This window comes from Catharus ustulatus, chromosome 3, assembly GCF_009819885.2.
Source record: "Catharus ustulatus isolate bCatUst1 chromosome 3, bCatUst1.pri.v2, whole genome shotgun sequence".
NCBI lineage: Eukaryota > Metazoa > Chordata > Aves > Passeriformes > Turdidae > Catharus > Catharus ustulatus.
In genome coordinates, this window is record NC_046223.1 from 93,302,096 (window position 1) to 93,316,001 (window position 13,906).

Here is a 13,906-nt window from a genome sequence, read left to right on the forward strand (position 1 = left end):
AATTTTAGCAGCAAGGAAAATGACTACCAATAATCTGAGCAGTATGAAATTTAACATGGTGATTTTGTTTTAGTGAGGGGAAAACACCAGCTACTGGCTGTCAAAAAATTCTACACTGAACCTTAACTTCATGGGCAGCAGCTTTACAATATATTTAATATTCTTATTTCTTCAGTTAAACTGTTTCCTTCTTCAGTTAATAACAGGCTATGGGATTAAATCTTAGCTTTTCGTATTTACAGAGAAAAGTAGTATCGCAATTTATGAGTAAAAATGTATTTTGAATAAATTATCATTGCAAATTACAGTTTATTAAAGTTTTGACTATAACCATAATTACAGCATTGACTGCGCACAATTTGAAATCTTACTTGCTGAATGAATTTGTTTTCATTCAGACTGCATTCCCAACATTTTTAGAAAAGAGTCACTCAAGCCTCTCTTACAAAATTTCCTACAGAGTTTATTAAAAAGGTCACCTTTGTTTGCTAAATTTGCCTAAAACATAAACTTTTCTTGAATTGGTGAGATGCTATTTTAGTCTGTTGAGAGTTTCCTACTCAGGTTTACTAAACCAGAAACTCATAAGGAGATTCACAAGAGCTTCCGTATTATGCCATCTATATATCCTAAAATCGTTAAAGTTAAAATTGATTGTGAAAGCTGCTACGAAGAAAACAGCCAATAGCCAAAATTAGGTGTATTACTGTAAATTGGAGAGCCAGGGGGAGAGGTTTAAAGCTCTGTCTGGCAAGAGAAGGGTTAAGGACTTTTTTGCTATACCCGTTTCAAATTACAATGAGAAGCCTCTTCTTTCCCAGCAGGGTTGTGCTTACATTAGTCTTTAGATCTCTCTTGAAGAGAGCTGTTATATTTGTGCCTGCTACAGTTGGAAATAACAGTTCAGAAGCTGAAAAGGGTTGAATGGATTTACAGAAGGTTATTTTTTGCAAGTAAATTCATGGCAACACATTAATTTGATTAGTACATGCTTTAGAATTACTTTACACTCAAGCGATTTCAAAAGATGTTAAAGTTATCTCCAGGCTGCTGGACAGATATGTGTTACACCACCAAGGTACAGATCAAGACAAATCTGTGACTCAGGATTTTATCTTGGGAAGAGCGCAAGGTGTGCGAAGAACTCAGAATAACGAGGGAAGATAACTCTGGGAACTACAATGTGTCAGAAGAACATCTCTTGCTAAAACAGCTCCCCACCAAAGACCTGGTTATCTAAGGTTTATATAGGAATGCCTAGGTCAGCTGACAAAATACTGGTCTTCTGCTCCATAAATGCAGAAAAAACGATAACAACAGTGGAAAATTGGAAGTCTGAATTTCAGCTTTCTTAGAAATAACTGCAACCTGACACATTCCATAATATTTAAACAGGGTGGGGGGAGAGGAATCATCAAAGATGTTACGATGTTACGTTTAGAGATGACATTGACATGAAGAATAGGTAAATTTTGTTTTTCAACTACTGGGAAAGCAGACCTCATAGGAACTCAGAACAAGTAGGAGAAAAGTTGTTGGTTTTTTTTGTTTTTGTTTTTTTTTTTTCCTTGTTATTTTTCTTTTCAAAGATGAACCTAACTGCGCTCAAAGCTTTCGTGGGCTTGCTCTGGAATTGCTGGGTTCTGGTGGGTCACGCACAGGGAGGTTTAGGAGACAATCATGTCCATTCGAGTTTTATTTACAGGAGGCTGCGGAACCATGAGAGAAGGGAGATTCAGAGAGAGATTCTCTCTATCCTGGGTTTACCTCACAGACCCAGACCATTTTCACCAGGAAAGCAGGCTTCTTCTGCACCCCTCTTCATGCTGGACCTGTATAATGCCATGACAAATGAAGAGGATTCTGAGGAGCTGGATTATTCCCTGAAGGGATCAATGGCAGGGGAGAGCAGAGGGATACGGAAAGGATACCCTGCCTCTCCAAATGGATATTCGCGGAGAATACAATTATCTCGCATGACCCCCCTGACCACACAGAATCCTCCCTTAGCCAGCCTGCACGACACCAACTTTCTGAATGATGCTGACATGGTCATGAGCTTTGTCAATTTAGGTACGTGGAAATGCTTTTTGTTTTTGCTCTCTCTGACAAGCTGCTAGCGTGATCTTGTGAAGGGCAAACCTCTCGGCTGAGCTGTAACCTGTTCTCAAACAGCAGGATTGGGCCCAGAGTGGTGTGCCACTGGTAAAAGAAAAATCATGTGGATGGTAAAGTAGCTACATTGTAGGTGGCCATGGAAAAAGATTTTTCTCACTGTTTATATAAAGTCAGTTTCTATAACTTCCCTCTGCTGGCTTCTGTTTTCTTTCTTTCATTGATGTAATGAAAATTCTAGCCTTAGGCCAACTAACTCTTTTTTTTTTTTTAAATCTCTAAAAATCAAACACTTATGCCTGTTGCTCAGTTATTTCCCTCAGTGTTTTCCTTAAAGCTTACATATGAACAAATGTCAGTTGTTAATATTTTAAAGCCTAGAAAGGTACGAAAAGGGAAAAGTTAAACCACAAAAAAAAAAAATTATTCTTAGGTTATTTAGTACGGGTTTTTTCTGTTGTTCAGAGTTTTATTATCTTTTCAGTTGGATGGCTGGACTTTAAATAATCTGTTGCTGTTCCTTTGTTATTTCTATTTAATAACAACAGGCTGTGTTTTATTATACTGCTATGCTACTCAGAATCTACAATGGTTCTTATTTTCTCCGTCATAAATAAATTAAATGACAAGTAGAGTATTAAACACCAGAAACATGCAAGCAAAGAATGCTTTTGAAAATTATATAAATTCAGATACAAAACCTGATAAAACTAAATTATACTGGCTTCTGAGTGTAATAAACCTGCTTGCCAGTTACATTGTAGGAAAAAAAACAGTTACAGATTTCTTTACTAAAAAGCAACTTAAATCTCATCTAGAAAGCTGCAAATTAATGAAATTCATTTAGTATTTTTGTGTTTGTAATGCTGCAGGACTGATAAATTTGGCTTAAAAAGCCACTTCTCATTGGACCTGAATAGTAAGAGATTTAGTTGAAAACTTGAAGTTCCACAATAAGCTGGTACAAATTCTGATGAACTCTTGTTTCCCAGGGTAAAATTTTCTGTAGAAATTTTTAAACAGCGGCACATGTTCCAAAATACCTTCATTTTATCACACACATTCTGTACTTTTTATGTCTACCAGGTTTTTAGTAAATATTAATACTCCAAATACTAAAATTCTAGGAAAGTAACACTCTAGAGTTTATTTGCCATAACAATAAAATCACTTTTCATTAATTATTTGGCTGACAAGGAGGTGTTCAAGTCTGAAATCTTTTTCCTTAAGAGTAACAGATGTCCACACCTCTAAATATATTTGCTTGTTGTTTTTACTCCGGAAATAGCAGGTTAGGAAAGAAATGGCATCTGTTTTTTGAAATATGTGTTCCTTATCATTAAGAAACAGTTATATAATGCTTTTAAATTAACATTGTGTACCTTGATTTGCCCAGAGTATCTGGAGTTAGCTGAATTTAAAATAGTAAAGTTATACAGAAAAATCAGAAGTGCTCTTAGCATTAATCAAGGCATCGATCCTGCAAAAATTTTCCTTGTGTGTCCTGAGAAGCACCCTCTGTAAATATATCAGGGACCATTCCATCAGTGTCCCTGAGGACTATTTACATGGGACCTAGCCTTTGATTTCAGAAATGTCTTTGATTACAATAGGACTTCTTGCAGTGAATGAGTACAAGTCTTTGAAGTTTCAGTGTCAGATATGTCCTGGGCTGATCCTACTGTGCTTTCCCAGACAAACACCTTCTCTGGAAGAACTCAAGTTTCCACTGAGTGTCTTACCTTGGCTAGGAATTTTCTAATATTTATCTTATTTTCTTGGGATACCAGTGATGCCTTAAGAAAATTATTCTGAGAAGCTAAAGCTTATCTTATGTTTCAAAACTGAAAACTGGGGCTGAGATGCTGTATTTTTCTAGTGATTAATATTAATAGACACCATTAGCTTATAACAAAATACTGTGCAAACATCAGGTTTTATTTGGCATCTGTAAAATTTAAATGTGTCTCAGCTCTAAGTTAGTTTAAATCCTAATTCACTTTAAATACCCTTCTATACAAGTTGGATATTGTGGTATATCATACATTCCACAGTGTTAAATGCGTAAAAAATATTGATGACCAATATAGATTAGCTTCAACATTTTTATTAAACAATCCTATGTTTCAGTATAATTAACATAAAAATGAAATAAATCATGGAAACAAGTAACCATTTTATATGATTTATGCAGTAGGAGATTGTGACAGATGAGGGCAAGCTCTTTTAATGGAGAATGGAGAAAAATATGCAGTGATAAGTGAATGCTAATGCTGTACCTTAAAATCAATAAATGCTGATGCAGCACAGTAATAACTCAAACAGATTTAAAATTGCAGCCCCAGTCAACTTCCATCAAATAAATCTGCTGTGAAAATAGTATTGACCATGCTCATACTTGCACACCATTAATTACATAATGTGTAATTATAAAACTTTATTAATCATCACGATATTTTAAATTGAAACTTTTATATATATTTGTACCAGTTATAAAAATTTAAGAGATATATATTAAAAAAAGAAATATGTGGCTGAGATGTTGGATAGAAATTATTAAGCATAAGAATTGAAAAGACTGAATAAGACTAAAAAGTAAAGAAAAAAATAGAAAAAAGCAAATAATTTTATACTGAAGAATAAAAATTTAAACTTAAAGTGCTAACTTTGATTAAAACTCCAACCTGTTGGAGCTGCAAATACCCCACTTTGAATAACAAATTTAGAAAATAATTATCAAGGGAACTGCAATCATAATTCTGTCAAGCAACCAGGGAGAAAAATAAAAATGCATTTATTTCTCCTGAAGTTAAAATTGTAAACACCTGCTCTTTCTACTGGAATTTATATCAGAATTTCCATCTCTTTCTTTCTTGAAAGATACAACAAGACAGAGACTATGTCTTGTCCTGTGTTTTGTATAAAACTGTGTGTGTTGGCAACTTGCCATAAATATTGATGAGTGTAACAGAGGAGTTAACTGGGTTTGGTCCAGCAGTCAAAGAATAAATCCTACACTAAACACACTGGCGTTTTCAAAGATCTGATTATATCACCTTCAAATTCAGAACTTTGTTTTCTTGACTGGGTCTTTTTTTAGCCTATTATAATATTTTATTATATTATTGCAAAGTCCCGATTCTTTAGAGTTTTGGCATCTTCGTTTTGGCTCATCTCCCAAAATGTCATATATAGGATACCCTATTCCCCAGAGAACAGGCAAATAATACTTATGCAGTCCAACTCACTTTTTGCTCACTCAAAATTTAGTTAGGGAAGGACTTTCTTAAGATAAATGTTAGTGTTCCCACTCCTCACCTCTTACAAAAAGAGGGGGACTGAATAAAATAGATCTACATGGATGAGGCTTGGAAAAACAGCAGCACTTTCGTAAACTACATTTAAACATTTCAAATACTGATTTTTCCATTATCATCAAAGCGATCATTAAATCCGCTATACTTAGGTGTTCTTTCTCATGCCATTCAAATGGTCTGTATTTTCATTTTTTTTTACAACACATCTGTTAATTTTTCTTCTAAAAGAGTGTTTCATTTGCTAAGCAAGTCTGTTTGCTTTCTTCATATTTTCCTGATACTTGATATGAACCTTCCATAAAATGGGAGATATATATCTGTTCTTGTGGTTTTCTGGTATGTTTTCTTTTTTAGCATAAAAAATAAATTTCAAAAACTTGAATGTGAAGATCACAATAAAATTTGTGACCCTGACACACATACACTAAGAGGGATACAAAAAACTACTGAGATTTTTTAAGTTACTAGTACACCCCAGAAAGACATTTTTTCTTCTTCACAATATGAATGATTCCACAATCTTAGAATAATTTTGAAACCACACATGCTGTGTTCCAATCTTACACCAGACACTGAAATCAATGGAAATTTTGTCTGAGGCACAGAGGACTGTTCATATTTCTCCAGCTTCTCTGTCCCAACTTTGAACACTGTTTTACAGATTATATTCTTCTTTAAAACCTGAATCATTAAGCAAATACATACATAAATTCAAAAGATTTTAGCCCATTGTGTTCATTGGAGAATGCTAACATGGCATAGAACAAATTTTACCACTGCTTTGAGAAACGTACAGTACATCAATCCACACTAAATACCCATACAAATTTATTTTTGTTGCACACGAAAAAGAAAGGATTCCTTACTGCAATCAGACCCTGAGCATACATAGTAGCTCGTTTCTTAAATTAAACTAATTCAGTTTCTACAACCTTCCACTCACAGCTAACATATCATCAGGGAGGAATATGGAGTGCTAAGCCATAAAATGCCAGGAGCTGAGGAAGGGTTTTGAAGGATACACACAAAAAGGCCTCAGGATCATTAACTTCTCTCCTAAAGCTTAGAAATGAGCACACTTTCTTTCTTTTCCACAGGATTTCAGATGTTGTTGTCTTAATTTTAACCGTACGTGAATTTCTTTGGCTGTGGTACAGTTCTAGTGTATAAATGCAGGCTTCTAATGAAAATATTGACACAGCCTTAGCTGAAGCGATGGAAAGAGCGCTATTATCTTGCCTTGAACAGAGGGATGCTATTGCAGAGATAAAACTTGTTAAATAACAGATAGACCCCGTGTCTTTACTCGTGGAATTGGATCAATACTGAGAAAATATGAGAAAATGTTTGTGGAGCTTTTATTCAATGGCAACCCCAAGTCAATAAGGTGCTGTTTTTCACTCTTTTGCATAACATTTAGAGCAAATTGGATCAAGCAGGTCTCACCTAATTTTCATTTGAAGTAGACATCACTTGGCATCATGAAACCCTAAGATTTTTTTCTCTTTATTAAAGTTTTGTCACCCAGTCAGTGAACAGAGAGAATTTCTTGTGACCTAGTGCAGTTAGGCATTAGAAATAACTATGAATTATGAAATAATTTTCTATTATCAAATTAAATATTAAGACAACTCTTTGCAAAATAATTTTATTTGTTTCTAGAATTAAAGGACTTTACTCACAGGATGACATGAGGTAAAAATTCTCATCCAATACTTATAATTCATTAGAGTTTTAACCAATTTTTGTGCAATGACAGAGCAGGTTTTAAGAGACTGTTTTTAATTTTTAGCTAGAAATATTCTCCATGTCCCCTTTTTTGAATTACACTACATTTGTTGTTTTATATTGGAATATTTTATATTTCCTTTGAAATCTCTCAAGTTACATGAATTTTAAGAACTATATAGGTCTACCTCAAAATAGGTTTGTGCGATCCATAAATATCATCTAACAAAATAATGTTTTTATAACTGTCAATTAATTTTTTTGCCAAAGTTAACACTTTAAATCCAAGTAAATTATTGTATCTATGCAGCCAAAAAAATGTCAAGCTCTCCATTAACTGGGGTATAAAACTGTCTGACTCTCCTTGCCGACAGGTTTGAAAGAATTTGCAGATAACTGAAGAGAAACTGATTTAGCAGATGGTTAGACGTGCATGGTGAAAAGCTATATATATGTATGGGTATATAAAAATATATATTATTATTAATATTTTTCCCATTGGGGAGAACGGCTGACCCAGTTCCGCTTCTTCTTTAGAAAGTGTTCCTTTCCAGACTAAACACAGACTTTGGGTGGGGTTTTGGGGATTGTATGTATTGTACAGTACATATTTTCCCAGGAAAACACAATCTGGCAGTGACTCTGGCTAACCATGAAAGAGAAAGAGGCAGGCTTGTGGAGACATCTCTGTGTGGAGAGTACTAGGGGAGGAATCCTACCATGGATTGGGTGGAGAGTGTCTTGGTTCTCTCCCTAAACTCTGAGTTGTTTTCTTAGCTAACTGGACAACTTTGGCATCTATGTCATCTCCCACACTTATTGCTCCTGTTATTATTTTCTTTGAATGTTAAATTATGCAAAGAATTTTACTGTGGCTACCTGCCTACTTACTGCCTAAGTGATGGGGGTAATTATAACAGGGGCAGGTCCTTTTTCTTTTCTTTTTAGCCATGGCAGTTCCTTTCAGCTTACTTTCATAGGCCCACAAACTAATAAAATTTTGAAAAAATGATTGATTGCAGTCTGATCATTCTAGGTGTTGTCTGGTGTTTCCACATAGCTGAGAATGAACAGTTTATGAAGTGCCAATTGCAGCCTCCAGCTAAAGAAAGGCTCCCCAGGGCTTCAGGAGAGCTCTGGCTGCTACCAGACTTTATAATTATTTCCCACACTTTTCCCTATCCTCTCCTCCTTGTCCTTTCCCTTGTCTCTAACCCCTGCTGCCTAGGCAGGGTCACTGAACTTTAGTTTTATGTCAGTGGCATTTGGCTGAGAAAGGATTAAAGGCTGAGAAGTGGTGAGACCAGGCGACAGTGCGGGAGATGGAGAGGGAAGGAATGAGAGCAGGAATGAGGGGAAAACAGCAAAGCTCAGGCTGGGCTTTAGAAGGAGGACATCCCTCCTCTCAGTAGGCACCAGCCAATGTGCAGGGCTGGATATAGACCTGCTGGGCTGCAGAAATTGCTGGAAGACAGTCCTGCTCCTCTGGGCCTCGCATGGAGCTGACGGTGCCGCACTGAGAGCGTTTCCCATGCCCGTAGAATTACAAAAGTGGAAGTTCACCATAGTAGGGAGAAGGAGAATGCAGACGGAGAAAGAGCAAAGAGCACGATAAAGATAGATAAAGTACAAACGCAAGGCAAAATTGGCACAGGTATGGGTTTCTTCCCTGAGTAAGCCTTGAAGGCAAAGGCAGCCCTTTTCTTCTCCCTTTTCTTCTCCCTTCTCCCTTTTCTTCTCCCTTTTCTTCTCCCTTTTCTTCTCCCTTTTCTTCTCCCTTTTCTTCTGAACGCCTTGTGGCAGAGCAGCTACCTCAGCCTCTCCAGGCACTTGGCTTCCCAGGCAAAACTTTTCATCCTTGCTACACAAAATGCAGCTCCCCCCACCCTTCGGTATGTGTGTGCTGGGAGTACACAGACAGGCTACTAACATTTGCAGCCGTAAATAACTTAGAAGCTGCTTTTAAAAACCGCAGGTTAAAGGATGAGGGCTGCCATGACGCACACAGAGGTTGAGATCAGAGGAGCAGCTAAGAGGGGTCAGGAGAAACAATGAATCCCCTTGTTCTGAGTCATATTTATGAGTGCTCCATTGCACCTAATGTTCATATTTATTGGCTAGGCCATGGGGTTTCCCCATTTGCTCATCTCTTAAAATAACACCCCTGGTTAAAATTTCCTATAAAACACAGAAATGCTACAGCGGGCAGAACTTGTCCTCCCTGACAACTACATTATTTAAGTTTGTGGGTGGGGTACACCAAGTAAGAGCTGGTTTGTGTTTTGTACTGAATTATGAACTTGTTTCTATACAAAACATGACTATAATATAAGCTGAAAAGGAAAGATTTTATAGCTCAGCTCTTCACTCAGAAATGTCCTAGTTATTGAAAGATGTTCCGAGATGAATTTAAGTGTTTAGTTCCCAGCTCTTTTCGAGCAATTATTCTGGCGCAATAGATCAAGAACCTGTCTTTATTTACCTCTACTATATCACTCAATACACATTTGGTACATCACCAAAATGTGATTCTACTTTTTTTCCCACCATAATTCAAGGCAAACTGAGGCAAAAGCTATTAATGAGTCAGAACCTAGAAAACTAACCAGGACAGCTAGTGCTGGTTCATGAGATGTATCTGTAACTAATAACCAGTGACTTTGCAGAAAAAAATTCCACTGAATTCTTTTTCAAGGAGAATCAGGATGGGGAAGAAATTTGAAGAACTGAAAGTTCTGTAAGGTTTATCTTTATCTGGCTTAACAATATTACTTATTCAGACTCCATGAGAACCTTAAGTTCTTTTCCAGCTTCAATGATTCTGTGGTTATATCCCTTTGTTGACTGGGCCAATTATATGAAAATATTGTTGGTTTAATACACAGGTATTTGACTGTAGGCAAATTAATGAAGTGAAATTCATATGATTTGGTAAAGCTGTACCCCTATTCCAGAGTAATTATTGTAAATTAAGAGCAATTTGGCTAGGCATAGCCATTTAAAGCATTTATTTTTTTAAATGGAGGGGAAATACACATGGGGTATGCAGCTATAGGATACTGCAAAACAATTTCAAAAACTCATTGTATTGGACTTTTCAATTGTGAATGGCATCATTTTTGGACGTAGAGGTGTTAAATTCTGTTCTGACAAAACAAAATTCTGGAAAAAAAATATGTGTTCTGTTTTGTTTAGGCCTTAGAAAGAGAAGGAGCAGGGACACTGAATGGTCAGGGACTCTGATTTTGGAGCAGTGGGCAGAGGTATCTGATGACATCTGGTGCGATGGGATTCTGGTGGCACAGTTTTCAAAAACACTCTCTGAGAAACTAAAAGAGTGGGAGAACAGTAGTGTGGATGATATCTCTGTGGGAGCAAATCCAGTGTACAACCACCTAACAGCTGTAGTCTTTGGGGTGATTTATGATGGTGGAACATAGCTTAGGGAAGGTTGTTCCCAAGGTTAGCTCAGCTGGAATATTTGTCAAAAACTACAAGTCATAACATGCTAGTGATCCCAAAGGTTAATCTGCTGCTCCTGACCAGGTTACCTTGCCGCCCCATACATGAAAATTAAATGTGTACAAAGGTTTTGCAGTGAGTCAGTCTCACCTCCAGCTGAGTCAGAGAGTGAAACATCAGAGCAACCTAATAAGAAAATCCTGAAGAGCCTCAGATAAGAGAATGAAAACAATGTGCCTCTGTTTTCCAGTCCATAAAATGAGGATGGGCAAATACTCCTATGTTCATTTTCTCTTCTGTGCATTGTCATTCTTTGAAGTGCAGAGTACTGGTATAGCTTCTTGTGAAGGCTTGTTTTACTCTGGCTGTGTGCTCCATAAAAGCCTCACAACACCTTGCATTTCATCATGGTGCTCTCAAATGTTATTTTAGAAAGGGCTAAAAAAGGCTCTTCTATAATGACAACAAGTTTGCTCTTAAACAGTTTACAAAATAATGAAAATGTAAAAGAGGCACTGGAATTTAAGCACCAGAACTGGGATTTGTGTTCTGGTGCAATGAAGAGGAGAAGTGTGGCTAGCTTACCTCTTGTTCTCAGAATATAGGTTTGTGTCCCTCTGAGTCATGTGTGCATATCAGTCTGTGTGCATGGCTTTGTGTATGTAATATAGAAAGCATGTAAATCTCTTCAGTTTTAGTCACTGGAATTTTTTCCCCCTTAAATCATAATATTCTTTCCCATCAATACTATGTGGCTTTAGCAGCCCTGACCTTTCAAGCTGCCTGTTTCGACCAGTGTTTATCAGATGACCATTTGACCTCCTTGTTAATTGTACTTAATTACATCCTGTTGTAACATTTTGAAATAAGGAGGAAAGTTTATGGATCTGCTCCAAAGACCTGAAGACTAAAACAGCAGCAGAATTCAGTGGTATGAGGTGCTGAGTAATCTTGTAGTGAGGGTAATGAGAGCTGTGGCTCGTCCAGTCCATGGCAAAATTAGATCCTTAAACCAGTCCTTTTCCATTTAGGATTGTTGGTACTTCTGTGAATAAAATCATACTTTTTTTTTTTGTTTTTGATTCTGAGAAGGGCTTCTTTCCTGTGCCTAACAGCTTGGATATTTCTCCAAAGAAAGAAAGGAGTGAGATATCAACAGTACTGCAAGGGCTGAAGTTTACCTCTGATGATATAAAAGACAGTAACCTCTGTTCCCACAAATGATATCTCTGTAGTTTTCCAAAATTTCACCTTTTCTTATGCTTCCATAGAATTGCCAGTTCCCACAAGTTTTTTTGAGACATGTATAATATCTGCTATGAGATTTTCTGTGCATTGATGATTTATGAGCACATCTAAGGTTTCGTTAAAGAGCAGCAATTATCCCCTGCAGCTGCAGAAAAACAACAATGACAAAAAATCAACATCCAGAAAGAGCCACCGTTCTTGAAAATGGTCACTCCAAAAGCTCAGAAAGCAACTTGAAGCACTTTTTATTTTACAAGGCTTTTCATATAGTCGATGGCTTTTGAAACACACAACATTGATCATATTTATCACTACTGGGTGAAAACCTAGTCCCAAAATTTTAAGACAAGGCAAAATTATATACCTTCAATTTTGTTTTATTATAACAGTTATAAATAGACTTATTGCAGAATGAAGTGCCATAAAAAAATTAATTGTTTGTAGTGGTTAACTGCTCATCATTATGGCATTATTGCAATGGTTTATCATCCAGCATGAGTCAAATTCTAGATAAAAAAGATAAGTTACTTAAGGCTGTGCTGTGAGCTGTTTGGCTGATGCAGTACTGCCCATGGTTGTCACTGTGAACTGAACACTGTCGGGAAAGCTAAAATTCTATAATTCAACTAGACACAATTTCTTTTACATAGTTAAATGTTTTTAGTGTATTGATTTAAATTACAATCTTATATGATTAAAAAATAAAACACAGAATTTGCTGGATGTCATAGTAAGGTATTCAAAAGATCATAATTTTTAAATCCTCTTGAGTGTTAAGCAATAGAAAGTACAGCTGAAAACATACAATTAAATATGATGACATTCAGGAAGGGCTGGTTTATTTTTCAGAATTTTGAGAGGTAGTATAATGTGACACTACATAGCATTGTATAGCACAGTAATTTAAAATTACATACTATTTCAGAAAAAAGTTTTTTCTTTAATTCTTTGGTTATCTCCTATATTATATCCTATAGCTATGAACAGTGGTTCTTCAAAAGGTAATTTTTTCATCCCTTCTTAAATATTGAATTACTAATCATGTTTAATGAGTCTATGTATAATAACGAGATCACATTTACAAGGACATTTTTAGATATATCATATTTTAAATTTAAGTAAGTATATCTTAAATATATTTATAATTTTATAAAATATGTGTACATATTTATTTTTCCATAGAAATATAAATTTGTGTTAATGTAAAATCCAGATGTGACTGATGCTGTGGAGTAAATTCCAAGACACAGATCGCAGAATATTGAGAGTTGAAAGGGACTCACAGGGATCAAGTGCAACTCTTAAGTGAATGGCCCGTATGGGGATTGAAGGCCCAACCTTGGTCATCGCACCATGCTCTGGCCAGCTGAGCTAATCTTGGGGTCTATTAGGTCAAGTTCATGCTGCAATTCATTGGGTCAGAAGGAAGAGAGTAATGTCATAAAGGTTAACAGCATATTGCCTGCCACTATTTCGATTGCAGTTGTGTTCAGCTTCATCCATATTTGTATGTATTTCTTAGAAATCCAAAATACAAGAGATGTGCTTATGTGCATGTGTATGCACGGGAGACCTTGTCTAAGAGATGTTCATCACTCAACTGGAGCCAGTACACAGGCACACTCATGAACTGAAATCCATGGGCACAGCTCCCAAGCAAGTTGTGAACTGTTCATGCTGTGTTTATATTACTATCTGCTGCTGTACAATAAGGAAACTTCTTTTGTTAACATATCACCATAATATTACATCATTATATCTGTGAGATTTACCGCGAACTCCATTAAATCACAGTGCTTCTCTTGTCTGCAGGTGGGCAGTGAGTTTTCATCAAAATGGGAATGAAAGAATGTCTCTAGAAGACAAGACTGTGATGCTTCCAGTTTTGGAGATGGACAAATGGGGCTTTTCATTTGACAAAAAACCTAAACCTATCCCCAAAGATTAGAGCAGTTGTCACTTCCAACCCAACTGGAAGCACAGGTTTAGGGCAAAAATGTGCAAATGCAAAGGTTGATCAGCTGCTGCAAAATGCA

The 13,906-nt window shown here is 36.4% G+C and overlaps 1 protein-coding gene across 1 annotated transcript in view; it reads left to right on the forward strand.

The window, feature by feature from the left end:
* Nucleotides 1-836: 836 nt before the first annotated feature.
* The window catches only part of BMP5 (bone morphogenetic protein 5), a 57,066-nt gene continuing 43,996 nt past the window's right edge, over nt 837-13,906 (forward strand). Inside the window, exon 1 of the mRNA XM_033055560.1 lies at nt 837-2,073. Coding sequence (XP_032911451.1) covers nt 1,590-2,073 — 484 coding nt within the window. The 5' untranslated portion in view covers nt 837-1,589. The remainder of the gene's footprint in view (nt 2,074-13,906) is intronic.